Genomic DNA, 16,086 nt, shown 5'->3' with positions numbered 1-16,086 from the left:
TGCATGATAACACATAGATAAATCTTATTTGAAAACTATTTATATACTAGGTTTAGTATTCCTTGGCTGAATGTCAGTTTGTTTTGCTGAAAATTCTCACTTTTCTCTGGGACATTGGTAGTTCTACCTAAGTGATTGTCTTCCCTTTCCAAGAAGCTTTAGATACCTGTTCTAAAATATGTTCCTATCAAGTAATGCCACATCCTTCTTAAGTTATGTAGGTATTCTCTTTCAGAGTATCCCTTTACACTTTATCAAGATATTAAGCTATATTTTAAGCATTTTTTTTTCTGGCCTATAGTAATCTGACATGCTGTAAAAAGCATAGAAATAATTCTTGTGGAGTTTAATCCTGCTACTTCTAAAATTAATTTAAAATAAATCACCTCCTGGTGACTTCAAAGGTTGAAGGATCATATCTATATTCTTGCTCACATATTCTTGTCTTATTTTTGCTTCTGGATCTAAAGCTGTGATCCTGAGTAACTTTGTCTTGTGAAACCTCCCCTTCAACTGGCAATTCAATTTTGCTTAGCAGTGCTTCATCCCAGACTTGTAGTATGAGGAAAAAGGCTTAAAATTGAAAATGGATTTTTTAGATCTGAGCGTATTCTGCTGCTGCACAAACAATAGCACCTTTACTTCTTGCTGCTGGTCAGTCCTGAGTAATGATATATTTCTGTGTGCTAGAAAATTTAATTTAATTAAAAGACTTTCTTTTTTCATGTAGAAAATTTTTAGTCATTGCTTTCAATGTTTCATTCTGTTATATACACTAACTTTTAATTCTAGCTTTTTATTATAGAGAATGAAAAGGGGAAGTGAGAGTTTCATGGTTTCCCAGTACAGTAGGTTAGATAATAGAAAATGCTAAAAGCTACAGTAGTGACTGGAAATTACCAATGGCACCAAGTAAAAGCTTGAAGTTTACAAAAAGTACTAGGCAAGAAGTCTTAATGGTAAATCTACCAATAAAATAAAATGCATCAAATTTCATTAGCTTCCCTTCTGCCTTTAAAAGTTAAACATGAATAAACCACTGAACTGAACACCTATTGGAATAACAGCTTTCTGGAACAGCAAAGATGAATCAAAAATGAATGTCATTTTATACCCTGTTCACTTCATGAAGCTGAAAACTTTTTCAGATACCAGAAGTCTTTAAAATAATTATTTTATACCTAGAAAGCATCTAAGCAGTTTCACAGATTTTCTTCATCTGCATCTTCCCTCTGGGACTGCATTATCCTTGTGTACATTGCTGTCCTTTCATCCAAACAATTAATTTTTTTCCACAACAGCTTATTGTTTCATATTTGTGGTTTTTATTGAAAGATGGCATTTGTACAAAACAGGTTTGGTGGTTTAAATCTTCTTCATGTGTCCCATGAGCTCATGAACTCATTTCATCAAGCTTCCAGCTTGTATCACAGTAAGTAAAAATTAGCTTAGGTAGATGTGTGAGGAAACATTTTTCTGTCTGTGATAGAGAAATCAGTATGGTAACAGATACTATCTTAGGCTCCTATTTAATAAGCAGAGCCATACATCCAAGTAATCAGCCCAGGTAATGGATGGGCTCAGAGTTTTGTCTTCTGTTTGTCAGCGTTTGTCGCTGATAAGTGGAGCCCTGCGAGGAGAACTCTGTGCTCACTGTACAGGGTGGGTTAGGAGGGCAGTGGTAGTAGGAGACAGGAATTCAATATTGAGTGCCCTGTCTGCTTATTATTAATATATATGCAGCTGCTAGAATAATTGAGACATTTCTAGAGTCAGGGTAATTGTATAAACACTTGTAGTATCTGGTGTGTGAGAATATTTTAGTTTAGTTTGTTTTGTTAAATAAATAATCAACCACTGTACTAAGAAAACTGAAATTGAACTGACTTGCACATCCATGTCATGCACTGGGTATAGGGGTGAGTTGAATCATTAAACTTCCTCTCATCTTCGCTGTATATAGATTTCAGTTGTATGTTTCTTCAGTAGAGACAGGTATTTATAGATAGAGGCTTTTAGGTGTTAGATGAGAAACTTTGATTCACCTTTAAAAGACATTTTTTTCCTCTTTTACTTTAGATTTGGTGTTAAAAAGAAACCAATTTACATAAATGTCATAAGAGATCCTATAGAACGACTAGTTTCTTATTATTACTTTCTGCGCTTTGGAGATGATTACAGACCAGGCCTACGAAGGCGAAAACAGGGAGATAAGAAGGTAAAGTACACTTTGCTCTATGTGTTGTTCTTACCAAAGTTAATATGAAAACAATTTAAGAAATATGTACTGATAAAAGCTGAATACAAGTTCTTGTATAGTCATTAGTGATGGTGGTGGCTTTGTAAGTTATAATCTCCCGTTGGTGTAAGTACTGGACCAGAATGTAACATTGACTGTGTTCTTTGTAACCCTATAAGTTAGCTTTATGTTGCAATCTGTTTAAAATTAAATTATTGTTTTTAGTGTTGCAAGCATCACACTAAGTATACTCTTCTTGTTGAAAATTAAGCTAGATACATTTTCCACCAAAAGCTGTGGAACTGCTGATGACTTGGCCTTCACATTTATCTTATTTATCACTAGAAACTCAATTCATGTATTATTTTAATGTAAATATTACAATGAAAATATATAGAGTCTTCTTGAAAGCTGTGGAGTATGAATCATATTTCTCTACTTCTTCCATCTGTCTTAGAAGGCTATGAGAGTAGTTCAGGTAAGCTCATTCAAATCTTGGTTGCTATTACAGCCTCAGAACTATAACCTCATTTAGGGCTCATAAGGTTATTCAGAAAAAAAATCTGTACATCCACTATAATGGTTTACAGTAAGACATTCATCAGAGCGTGTTGCTTTTGCTTTGGACTTTCTTCAAATCAGGAAGGAAAATAAGGTATTAAATAGATTAATAAATAGATTAATATAGTTTATAAGACTACAGCTTTTTTTTTTTTTTTTTAATGTGGGGGGTGGGGTGGACATGGATTATACTTTACAGGGCCAAACCATTTTTAAGCTTTCAATGGCAATAGTTTTTAAATGAGGCTTTTTTTTTTTTTATAATGAGCTAAGGAAAAATCACGTTGGTTACATCTTAGTGCATATGTCTATGAACACCATAACCACCAGAAAATGTAACTAATCATTTTGCATACTTTCTACACTACCCCAAGCAAATGCTGTTTTTGTTTTTTTTTTTAAATCCTGGGTAGGGACCATTCTTCTTTTTTATTTTATTTATTTATTTATTTTTCTGCTGCTAATTACTCTTCTAGCACTGATCTTGTTACACATCACTTACCTTCCTCTGTTACTGAGGTTTTGGCGCCATCTTCTGCTACTGCATTTCAGTTTGTCCAGGCATCCTACAGCACAGACGGAGGAACGCTTCAAGCAGAACAGTAAACTATATCATGTTTTAAAAGACTTAGGGAGATGATTTGATGTTATGGTATTGTTAAAGCATTTTTAAAAAGAGACCTAGGATCCAGTCCATACCATACCATAACTCACTACTTTCCGAGGCGATCGTCTCCGGGGCAGACGCGTTCTGCAGCGGAGCGGGGGATTGGACAGGCCGTGCTAATTTCTCCGGCACCCAGCCCACTCGAGGGAGCCCCCAGGACCCGGCAGCCCTCGTGAGGGAGGTGAACGAGGCGAGAACAAGGCGTAGGCGGAGCCAGCAGCACCCCCTCCCCGGCCGTTCAAAAGCTGCCCCTAGGGAGCGCGAGCGACCAGGACTGGCAAACAGGGTGTGGCACGTCAGAAGGGAGTGGAGCGGCAGTTAACAGGGCGTGGCACAACAGATAGGAGGGCGGGGCAGTTAACAGAACAGCCAAACAGGGCGTGGCGCGTGAGAAGGGAGTGGCGCGGCAGTTAGCATGACAGTTAACAGGACGGGCAAACAGGGCGTGGCACGTCAGAAGGGAGGGCGGGGCAGTTAACAGGATGGGCAAACAGGGCGTGGCACGTCAGAAGAGAGTGGCGCGGCAGTTAGCACGGCTGTTAATACGACGGGCAAACAGGGTGTGGCGCGTCAGAAAGGAGTGGCACAGCAGCTAGCACGGCAGTTTGCGCAGGCATGGCGAGCAGGAAGGGCAGAGGATTCCCCCCATCCATCCGAACACCTCCTCCAACAGTGGTCTACCGCTAGCTCAGCTGCAATGGTGCACACCAGGCACAGTGCGCTCTCTAGGAAGTCTGTTCACACCCAGACCGACTGCCCGCTCAAAACTGCAGCAGTTCAGGTTTCCGGGTGCAGGGAGCGCCTGAGCCTGTCGCTACCACCTGTGGGGGGCAGAGAGACTGTGTGCGTCAGGTGCGAGCAGGAGGACAACCTGGTCCGCCTGGTGGCAGAACTCAAGGAGGAGGTTGAGAGGTTGAGGGATATCAGGGAGTGTGAGTGGGAGATAGACTTGTGGAACTGAAGGACAGGCACCAGGGTGAGACACCCCAAATGGGGGTGGACCCCCTGCCCTGTTGCTGTCGGGCAGAGGCAGGGGACCTAGGAGTTGAGGAGGAATGGAAACAGGTTCCTGCTCGACATCGCAGGCGATGCCCTCCCCCACCGGCCCCACCTTCCCAGGTGCCCTTATGCAACAGGTTTGAGGCCCTGAAGCTTGAAAGACCGGTAGCTGAGGAACAGGTAGAAAGTCTACCCAGAAGGATGCCTAGGGCGAGGAAGTCGACTCCACACCTCAGGACTGTCTCCACCAGGACAGAAAGAAGGGTGATTGTTGTGGGTGACTCCCTTCTCAGGGGAACAGAGGGACCTATTTGTTGGCCTGACCCTACCCGTAGGGAAGTCTGCTGCCTCCCTGAGGCCAGGGTCAGGGACATTGCCAGAAAGCTTCCCAACCTGGTTCGCCCCTCTGACTATTACCTTCTTTTAATGACACTGAAGAGAGAAACCTGAAGACCATCAAATGGGACTTTAGGGGACAGGGATGGTTAGTGGATGGAGTGGGAGTACAGGTGATGTTTTTGTCCATCCCTACGGTGGCAGGGAGAGGTACAGAGAGGACACGGAAAGCCCACCTGATAAACACGTGGCTCAGAGGCTGGTGCCAACACAGAAATTTTGTTTTTTTTTGACTGTGGGGCACTTTACTCGGCATCCGGCCTGATGGCCGCAGACGGGTCCCTATCTCTAAGGGGAAAATGGATCCTGGGCCAGGAGTTGGCGGGGCTCATTGAGAGGGCTTTAAACTAGGTAAGAAGGGGGACAGGGCTGAAACAAGGCTTGTTGGAGCTGTGCCAGGGGTAGCAATGGCAAGGCTGGGAGAGAAGGCAATGGCCCGACTGAAGTGCATCTACACTAATGCACGCAGCATGGGTAACAAACAGGAGGAGCTGGAAGCCATTGTCCGGCAGGCAGGCTACGACTTGACTGCTATCACAGAAACGTGGTGGGATCACTCTCATGACTGGAGTGCTGCAGTGTCTGGCTATAGGCTCTTCAGAAGGGACAGGCAGCATGGAAGGGGTGGTGGTGTGGCTCTCTGTATCAGAGAGAGTTTTGATGTTGCGGAACTTGAGGCTGGGAATTATAAGGTTGAGTCCCTATGGGTTAGGATCAGCGGGAAGGCCAACAAGGCAAGTATCCTGGTGGGGGTTATAGACCGCTGAACCAGGATGAGGAGACTGATGAGGAGTTCTACAGGCAGCTGACAAAAGTTGTGAAATAGTCAGCACTTGTTCTCGTGGGGGACTTCAACTTCTCAGAAGTATCCTGGAAGCACAACACAGCCCAGAGAAAGCAGTCTAGGAGGTTTCTGGAGAGTGTGGAAGATAGCTTCCTGACACAGCTGGTTAGTGAGCCTACCAGGGGAGGTGCCTCACTAGACCTTCTCTTCACAAACAGAGAAGGACTGGTGGGAGATGCAGTGGTTGGAAACTGTCTTGGGCAGAGTGACCATGAAATGGTAGAGTTGTCCATTCTTGGAGAAGTCAGGAAGGGGACCAGTAAAACCGCTGTATTGGACTTCCAGAGGGCTGACTTTGAACTGTTCAGGACACTGGTTGGTAGAGTCCCTTGGGAGGCGGTTCTGAAGGGCAGAGGAGTCCAGGAAGGCTGGGCGCTCTTCAAGAAAGAAATCTTAATGGTGCAGGAGTGGTCTGTCCCCACGTGCCCAAAGATGAGCTGGCGGGGAGGAAGACCAGCCTGGCTCAACAGAGAGTTGTGGCTTGAGCTTAGCAGGAAAAAGAGGGTTTACAATCTTTGGAAAAGAGGGCGGGCCACTTGTGCTGACTATAAGGATGTTGCGAGGCAGTGCAGGGATAAAATTAGAAAGGCCAAAGCTCATCTCAATCTGGCTACTGCTGTCAAAGACAACAAAAAATGTTTTTACAAATACATTAATGCAAAAGGAGAATCTCCAGCCTTTACTGGATGCGGGGGGGAACTTAGTTACGAAAGATGAGGAAAAGGCGGAGGTGCCTTCTTTGCCTCAGTCTTTAGCGGCAAAACCAGTTACTCTCTGGGTACCTAGTACCCTGAACTGGTGGAAGGGGATGGGGAGCAGAATGTGACCCTCACTATCCATGAGGAAATGGTTGGCGACCTGCTACAGCACTTGGATGTACGCAAGTCGATGGGGCCAGGTGGGATCCACCCAAGGATACTGAGAGAACTGGCAGAGGAGCTGGCCAAGCCGCTTTCTATCATTTATCAACAGTCCTGGCTATCGGGGGAGGTCCCAGTCAACTGGCAGCTAGCAAACGTGACACCCATCTACAAGAAGGGCCGGAGGGCAGACCCGGGAAACTATAGGCCTGTCAGTTTGACCTCAGTGCCAGGGAAATTCATGGAGCAGATTATCTTGAGTGTCATCATGCAGCACTTAAAGGGCAACCAGGTGATCAGGCCCAGTCAGCATGGGTTTATGAAAGGCAGGTCCTGCTTGACGAACCTGATCTCCTTCTATGACAAAGTGATGCACTTGGTGGATGAGGGAAAGGCAATGGATGTGGTCTACCTTGACTTCAGCAAGGCTTTTGACACCGTTTCCCACAGCATTCTCCTCAAGAAACTGTCTGCTCGTGGCCTGGACTGGCGTATGCTTCTTTGGGTTAAAAACTGGCTGGATAGCCGGGCCCAAAGAGTTGTGGTGAATGGAGCCAAGTCCAGTTGGAGGCCGGTCAGTAGTGGCGTTCCCCAGGGCTTGGTACTGGGGCTGGTCCTCTTTAATATCTTTATTGATGATCCGGATGAGGGGATCGAATGCAACCTCAGGAAGTTCACAGATGACACCAAGTTAGGTGCATGTGTCGATCTGCTTGAGGGTAGGAAAGTTCTGCAGGAGGATCTGGATAGGCTGCACCGATGGGCTGAGGTCAACTGCATGAAGTTCAACAAGGCCAAGTGCCGGGTCCTGCACCTGGGGCGCAATAACCCCAAGCAGAGCTACAGGCTGGGAGAGGAATGGTTGGAGAGCTGCCAGGCAGAGAAGGACCTGGGAGTATTGGTGGATAGTCAGCTGAATATGAGCCAGCAGTGTGCTCAGGTGGCCAAGAAGGCCAACAGCATCCTGGCTTGCATAAGAAGCAGTGTGGCCAGCAGGTCTAGGGAAGTGATCATCCCCCTGTACTCGGCTCTGGTGAGGCCGCACCTCGAGTACTGTGTTCAGTTTTGGGCCCCTCGCTACAAGAAGGACATGGAGGTGCTTGAGCGAGTCCAGAGAAGGGCGACGAAGCTGGTGAGGGGTCTGGAGAACAAGTCCTACGAGGAGCGGCTGAGGGAGCTGGGTTTGTTCAGCCTGGAGAAAAGGAGGCTCAGGGGCGACCTTATCGCTCTGTATAAGTACATTAAAGGAGGCTGTAGCGAGGTGGAGGTTGGTCTATTCTCCCACGTGCCTGGTGACAGGACGAGGGGAAACAGGCTAAAGTTGCGCTAGGGGTGTTTTAGGTTGGATATTAGGAAGAACTTCTTTACTGAGAGGGTTGTGAGGCATTGGAATGGGCTGCCCAGGGAAGTGGTGGAGTCACCATCCCTGGAGGTCTTTAAAAGATGTTTAGATGTTGAACTTAGCAATATGGTTTAGTGGAGGACTCTTAGTGTTAGGTCAGAGGTTGGACTCGATGATCTTGAGGTCTCTTCCAACCTAGATAATTCTGTGATTCTGTGATAACCTACTCTGTTCCTTTTCATGAAAAGCATAATTTGGTCAGTGGAACTTCTTCCTGATAGAGATGAGTGGGGTAGAAGGCTCAGCATGCTGCTGAGTCCAAGCCATTTATAGAACTTAATATTTACAAAAAAGAATGAATCTAAAAGTGTTGTTTTAGGTTTTAATTATATTCTGGACAGACTTGGTAAACAGTCACTGGGAAACATTAAACCAAAATGCACAGTACTACTGCTTGGTTAGACTGTGCTTTAACTTCTAACTTACTGGAAGAATTTGAAATTCTTTCCTATTTATGTAATGCATTAATGCATTGCATTAATAATTTTCTGTTTATGATGTTATGATCACAATGTACATGGGGGAGTTCATTTTCTTTCTGTGCCCCTGTACTTCAAAAGTTATAGTTCAGCTCCAATAACAGAGTCTGTAAAATGTTTCTTAAGGTAAAGTTTCTGTATGGGGCAGTCAAAGTATGTGTGGAAAAGGAAGTGGGGAAGGGGACTTCTCCTATTTCATCTTAATTTAAAAATTATTTCCTTTCTTACACACTTTAACTATAAAATAACCTCCAGGTATAAGCAAAGTCTTTCTTTTGACAGGTGCCAGTTCATACTTAGTATATACATTCATAAGTTAGGAGGTGCATTTAAACGATTTAATTTCGAGGTGACGTTGATGCTATGAAATAATCATGGTAGATCACACTAGAATTTCTCTGGAGAAAGCATACCTTGGAAATTTTTCTAGAGAAAGCATACCTAGGAAAGCAATGTCCATGTTTACCTTGTTAAGCTGTGCATTCATGTGTGATGTGTAACATGTATCAGCTATTTGAAACACAAAGTGCAATGCAGAACAAGACTACAGGTTAATTCCTGTGTTGGGCTGATACCATGAAGTTTTTCGGGTTATCTCAGGATCTTTACCTCAAAATAAATCTAGGTAAGGAGGTCATATGTTGATTAAAAATACCATAATTACTCATTTTATGGTGGCTGGGTAAAATACTTGCACGTTCTTTACAATGCTAATGGATTTTTTATTGTAACTGTTGCTGTAATTGAAATTCTGTGTGGCTACAGCTGTCTGTCCATGCTGTTTGGAATATTCTGTTACCCAGTGAACAACTTGTTTCACTTCTGATTGCCTCTGAAACAACAGTTCTTTGTCATAATATTTAAAATGTAATAGAACAGATTTCAATCTAAAACACAAAAGGCACGGTATTCTGTGCTCTAAAGATCCAGCTGTTCCAGTATTGCACAAGTCCCAATGACATTTGACTCTGTATCTGTAGTAACTTCTCGCGTGAGGGGAAAAATGACAATACCAACACTTCTTGACTGGTTCTGCTAGTTTTGACATAGCACCTTTGTCAGGGGGCACAAGTAGGACCCAGTTGTTGATTACCTCTATTTATAAAAGGTTTTCTGAATACTAGTTTGATTTAGACAAGTAGGTCCTCCCAATAAAATATTGTCATAGCAAGACTTGAAGACATTATTTTCATTCTTTCACATCATATCTTGTGATTTTGTGTCCCCGCTACATTTAGCAACTGAGCAGGTCGAGATGGGTGATACTCATACCCAACTGTAAAGCTCAGTTCCGTTTGTCTTTGTTTCAGACCTTCGATGAATGTGTGGCAGCTGGAGGCTCAGACTGTGCTCCGGAGAAACTTTGGCTTCAAATTCCGTTCTTCTGTGGCCACAGCTCCGAGTGCTGGTAGGGAGATAAATGTGGCTTAAGTTCTTAGTCAAGTATATCATCGCTGAAATTTAATTGTAACGAATTTGAATATGTAGTACAGCTGTGGGACTGGATGAAGTGTAGCAGCAGGTACTTTACTAATTCTTCTTATTACATATTTTCTTTGAAGGCGCCTCAAAATGCTTTTTACTGAAGCAGTATTGGAGTCCTTTAAACAAGCAGTATGTTAGGATACTGTATCAGCAGTGTTCTGAGGAGAAACTTAATTTTGTTTTAAAAAATTATTTGTAGATTTAGGATCTTTAAATTTTTCCTTTATGTCAGGTTACAATATATGTTCTTCTGAGTGGAGGTATTTTGTTCAAGATCCTGGAGTTGTTTGGTTGTGCTTTTTGTTTTTTTTTTGAGAATGAAGTATTTGAGATCTGGATAAATTTATCTACTTAAACGTTTATCAGACTTCAGTAGTCAATGATATATAGTAGAAACAAATGCAAATAGTGTCCATCTGTCAATGCATCTTGTTTTATAACAATGGCACAGGCTTTAAAGAACTGTTTAGCAAAACCAAATTTGGAAAAATGGTTAGTCACATAAAACAATCACATTCAAGTAGTATGTAAAAGAGAAAATGATAATAAAATTAAAACAAACAAAAACACACAAATAATATGATGGATTCTGAGTGAAATCAAGGGGAATTATTTTAGTTTGTCACAGGTACTGTTCATCCAAATGGAATTAATTTAAGCATAAGCAAAGCAAATGGTCACTTGGGAACTTCTCTTTCAGTGCCTCTTGGCCATACAGCTGAACAAGCAGAGAAAAATACATCTGAGCCTATGTTTTCACCCTGTCTAGATCTATAGAAAGAAGGAAAATGCTAGTTTAATTTTTTCTTTGTTGTTCAATGGGAAATCCTCCCATTAACTGCAATGACTTTCTAATACAGAATTATGCTTGAACAATGTAAAAGGGAAGGTGCGTTCTTACCAGAACCATATATATATATATATATATAACCTGACTATATATATATATATGCTGTTTAAATAGTAAGTTATTATTCAAAACAACTAGCGAAGTGAAATTTTAGGTATGATAGGTATGATGTTTTAGGTATGAACACAGGTAAGAGAAACTGGAAAGGGAAATGAAGATAGAAATCGTTATAATTTGAAGTGAATCTTGCCTTTCCTATACAAATGTCCTTGAAGTGATCTCCACCTAGGGACCAAGGATTGTTGGCTGACATCAGAGCTTGCTGTAATTGTTATTTGCCATTTTAGGAATGTGGGAAGTAGATGGGCTTTGGAACAAGCCAAGTACAACCTGATTAATGAATACTTCCTAGTGGGAGTTACTGAAGAGCTTGAAGACTTCATCATGTTATTGGAGGCAGCTTTGCCCCGGTTCTTCAGGGGTGCCACAGAACTGTACCGGACAGGTATTTAAATAGTTGATTTCCATATCCCATTCATGTTCTTATCACTCTTTTTTATGTGAATTATTTAAACCCAGATGAATAGTTTTGAGTCTCTACCAAGCTTGCCTCTCCGTTGACTGATATCCTTACAGAAAAGAGAAACTCTTCCAAGAAAACTCTCCATACAAATTTTTGAGGGCTACCCAAGTGTCTTACACAAACTGTAAATGTTGAAGACTGGGCTAAAGGCAGTTGTGTAGGTATGCTACATTTGCAAATCACAGAAAGCTCAAAATATATGCTTAGGAAATTGCAGCAGGTGTTTGTCAGAATATTTTTGAAAAGGCTTGCAGGGGCTTCAGTTACATTAAGTAGTTGGTATTAGCAGATTATATTTCCTCAGAAGTTCTGCTGAAATTCTGTTCTTGATGCAACCTTATTATCTGTGTAAAATCAGTTATGATTTGACTGGGTTTTCTTTTTAAAACAAAAAGGAAAAAAAACCTCATCTTGTCTGCACCTGTGTTCAAAATCAAAATTTAGATCTTCAAATGACAAAGGGGAAGAAAAATGAGTTTTAAACAAGAAAATTGAAACATTTTTTTGTTCAGATGGCTTCCTTAAATTTGCTTTTATCACAGTGATTTCAAAAACTTCAGTAATTATTCTTTAGTTCAGACATTCTTAAACTCAGTCACAGATCATGCAGAAGAAGTTTTGAAGACCTCCTGTGGATAACCTGGAAATTCTGGCCCAATATGGCAAATTGTTCATTAAGGAATGTCAGGACAGAGCGAGCAAAATGATATCTCAATAACTGTGGGAAAGTTAACTTAAAAATGCTACACATGGTATTCAGAAACAGGGAGTGTAATGATGTTTTTTTTGGAGAACTCCGACTCCTGTTACACAGTGTGTATCATAGGATTTCTTGGTCAGACTGAAGATCCATACGGCTCGTGAATACCTAATTAGATACTTAAAGCTCAGTGTGTGGTATCTGGCAGTGGTCATCAGCAAACGTCAGCGAAAGTGTGTAAGAACAGGACAAGTGAATGATAGTCATCGCTACAGGTTATCTTCAGTTCCGAAGAATGAGTAAAATGCACTTTGAAGGATAACTTTTATTTCTTTGGAGAGTTTTTAGTCCATCAACTGACTTTTAAAAAATTCTCAAACTTGCCACAAGTGACAGAAGTTCAACAGTTAAGCTGAAAAAACCTACAGTTTTTTTAATATGACAAAACCTACTTGTGCTTTGAACCTATCATGTAGTTCCATTTGAGGACCCCCATTCCTTTATGAAGGATCTGAGAACAGTAGTACTCAGTCTTTTCCAAGTTTTATGGCCCACATTATTTTCACCTTATATATATTATTTTCACCTTATTTTTTTTTTATTTTGTTTTTAATTATTTTTATTTTACTACGGTGGTGGGACTGAAAAATTCTAACCTGAGTTCTTTCTTCTGTGGAAACTGTTTTACACCTGTGATTTGCTTTGTTTCCTTTGTCTCTACCTTTTCCAGCACATAGACCACTGTCCTTCACACAGTATTTGAGATTTAGGTTCACTGTGAGTTTATTTCTTTCTGCCTATATGAAAGTGTTCCCTCTCCAAGATTATCTTGTTTCCACAAACTGTTGGTTTACTTGGGATACAAAGGTCCAAGTACTTCTGGAGTCATAGTAAGATTTTTGCTATACAGGTAGATCACTTTCTGTGAGCTGGCCATGCAACTTATGATGAGGAAAAGATCCTTCTTAGAGATCCTTCTTAGTAGGGCTTCTATCTGCAAATGGTAGAAATGGAACTGATGCATCAAGCCCTAGATAAGTACTATTGACAAATTTAATATAAAACAGCAGAGAGCACTTCTTAAGGAAAATATTTTCAGCATTTTGGTCATCTTTGTCTCATTACCTAAGTCTCTGGCTCTGCAGTTTATAAAACTCTTAACATTAGATACCTTATTAACATCTAAATAATTAATTCTGAAAGACTAATCGTGCTCCAAGTACATTATGTGGAGTAATCTTGTTCCTTAAATGAAATGTTCATTCCTTGGTTTTATTAGAGTAAGAAGAAAGAATTGAAAGAACTGTTGCAAAATTCATTAACATTTAGTGAGAGACTGCGATTTTCCAGCCCAACATGTTGCGTTAATAAATTCTGGATTAAGTTGTGTCACTTCAAATGCTATCGGCGTGCTGAGAGTGTGAAAACTCTGTAAATAAAAGGACTGTATACATTTTTTCATCACGTGAACGTTAAAGTGAAGCTATTGCTTTCATTTTGCATTTAGGAAAGAAGTCTCATCTTAGGAAAACAACTGAGAAAAAACTTCCCACAAAAGAAACTATTGCCAAGCTACAACAGTCTGAAATCTGGAAAATGGAAAATGAGTTCTATGAATTTGCACTGGAGCAATTTCAGTTCGTCAGAGCACATGCAGTTCGGGAAAAAGATGGAGAATTGTATATTCTGGCTCAAAACTTTTTCTATGAAAAGATTTACCCTAAATCAAACTAAGAACATAATACTGGTAGATTTATGGACCTAAATCTTTTGTCACATCATCATCACAGTCCTCAGCCATGGAAACTAGATTGCCTGTAGACCTCCAAGACATTTCTCTATAGATCTGAGAAAAGTGGGCTGTGGATCACCTCCAGGGTGTTGGATACCAACTAACCATGTTGGTAATCCAGAAGCAAAAGTTTCATTTCTTTTATCTAACTAATACATTCAGTGGGAGTTAATACCCTTTACCTGAAGCAATCTACACTTTAATTTGGAGCAATTAACACACAGCAGTTCTAGTTGAAAATATAAACAAAAAATGCTTCTGTTAATGCTCTTTTTAATTTTCAGAGCAATTTATTTTTGTTTATACTTCTGTGAAGAGGAAGTCATTTTTCCCAGCTTTCAACATGGAAATTTTGGTTGTATACTATATGAGTAGTGTTAATAACTGGTTGACATCTGTGCTTTGTTTTTGTGAATCATGTCACATGATATTATTTGGGATGGTTAATCATGTTCTGCTGAGAAATGCTGCTGCTGGAATTGCCCATATTTATATATGTGGTTTTATTAAAAAATTACAACTAATCATTAGTGTTAAAACAACATCATTTTCAAATTAATATTGTAAAAAGTTAAAGAATCAGAGCAGTGGGGGGGAGGGGTTCTTTTGTTTTTTTATTCACACCACCCCTGACTGAGGTTGGGAAAACTACAAAGAAAGTTGGTATTGTCTGCAGTTCTAGTTGATGCTTACAGTGGTATAAAAATAGTAAAGTCAATATAAAGTTTCTCCATGGATTCTTTGTAGTAATTGTAAGCTGAGGTATTGGTGAATCCATATTATGACTCCATTAGTGAGCTGTGGTATGGTTAGGGTTTTCCTACTACTTTGAGACTTTTACCTGTAGAATATTTTTAATAAGGTGCTTTATAATGTGTTTTAAAGCATTGCATTTACAAAAAGAGTAAGATGCTGTAAATACTGCTTATTTTATGTATTTGGACCAAAAGGTTTAAAGTAACGTGTTCAAAGTGGTTTTGGTTTTATTTTTTTTTGTGGTTTTTTTTTTTTTTCTTTTTTCTTTTTTTTTTCTTTCCACCCATTCTGTTGTGTGAAGTAAAAAAAAAAAAAAATAATAATAATAATCAAAAATCACATATACTTCCTGGTTGAGTTAACTGTTGGACATTACAGAAATGCACTTCAGTGACCTCTATGACTTTAATACTAGAATGTTGTCCAGGGATTCTCTTTACAGAAATGTTGTCATCATCCTTTATTATGTTAAGAGGAAAAGAAGAAAAATGTGATGTGTAGTCTGGTTGAGAAAGATGCAGTGAGCTTGACATAATTGTATTTATGTAACTGCCTTATGTGACTATTGTAAATTTGTGAGTTGCCATTATTAACCATGTGAAACACCTGGTAAATCAAGTAAATTGAAACTTGAGAACAGATGTTTGGGGCCACTGCATTATAGCAAATGGCAGTGGAGAACTACAAGAATTTGTTTCCTATTGAATTTTCGTAAAGATCTGAGTATTTACACATCTTACACCTGCCTTTTCTTAAAGTGCTTTTCACAGGGTCTGATGGGGGAAGGCACTGAGGAGACAAAGTAAAAAATGGTTGTAAAGTTTTTAATTCCTAAGGGATGATGCTGAAGGCTTAGTTTAAAATTACCAACTGGAGTTTCTTTAACCAGCTTGTTCTTGTAATGAAAACAAAGGAAATGGAAAATGGTCTGTGAACTGGGTGTCTGCAGCCAAAAGCAACAGTCCAATTACAGACAGGATAATGACAGACTATCAAGTACATCTTGCCTTTTCTTTGTTTTCTTGGATTTTCTCTTTGAATTTTAAAAATAGACCTCATTGTTCTTCCCAAATAATCAGGGAAGTTCCTTCTGGTAGTTTACCATTTATATAGCGTGAACCATGCATAAGATTTCCTGTGCTAGTTCTTGTCTACTGACATCATTAATAATGCCAACATGCCTGGGAATAAGATGTGTTCACACATGAAGACAGTTTCTTGCTAAAGGAAGGAGCTGAGTCGTACACAAGAAGTAACTAATGGAGATATAAAAACTTCTAAAACAAAGCAGTAGCCTTTTTGAAATAAGTGGAATATTTATAATCCCGGTAAAGACTATCTACTAGGTGATAGTTTTATTTCAGATATTTTTGACTATATTGCTTTCCTTCAGTATGATTTGGTAAGTTACCTTCTTGAGTCAAAATTCTAAGAAGAGCACCTCTAGGAGAATGGAAGCATTTACTAAGTAAA

At 40.3% G+C, this 16,086-nt stretch overlaps 1 protein-coding gene across 1 annotated transcript in view; it reads left to right on the top strand.

Moving 5' to 3' along the window:
• HS2ST1 (heparan sulfate 2-O-sulfotransferase 1) overlaps window positions 1-14,381 on the top strand; it is a 79,778-nt gene extending 65,397 nt beyond the window's left edge. The window contains exons 4-7 of the mRNA XM_084527571.1: window positions 2,080-2,218; window positions 9,758-9,855; window positions 11,130-11,287; window positions 13,573-14,381. Coding sequence (XP_084383697.1) covers window positions 2,080-2,218; window positions 9,758-9,855; window positions 11,130-11,287; window positions 13,573-13,799 — 622 coding nt within the window. The 3' untranslated portion in view covers window positions 13,800-14,381. The remainder of the gene's footprint in view (window positions 1-2,079; window positions 2,219-9,757; window positions 9,856-11,129; window positions 11,288-13,572) is intronic.
• Window positions 14,382-16,086: the final 1,705 nt, after the last annotated feature.

The sequence above is a fragment of the Aythya ferina genome (assembly GCF_964211825.1).
Source record: "Aythya ferina genome assembly, chromosome: 8".
Lineage (NCBI taxonomy): Eukaryota > Metazoa > Chordata > Aves > Anseriformes > Anatidae > Aythya > Aythya ferina.
The sequence above is the reverse complement of the archived record's forward strand: the minus strand, read 5'-3'. Positions and strand labels throughout refer to the sequence as shown.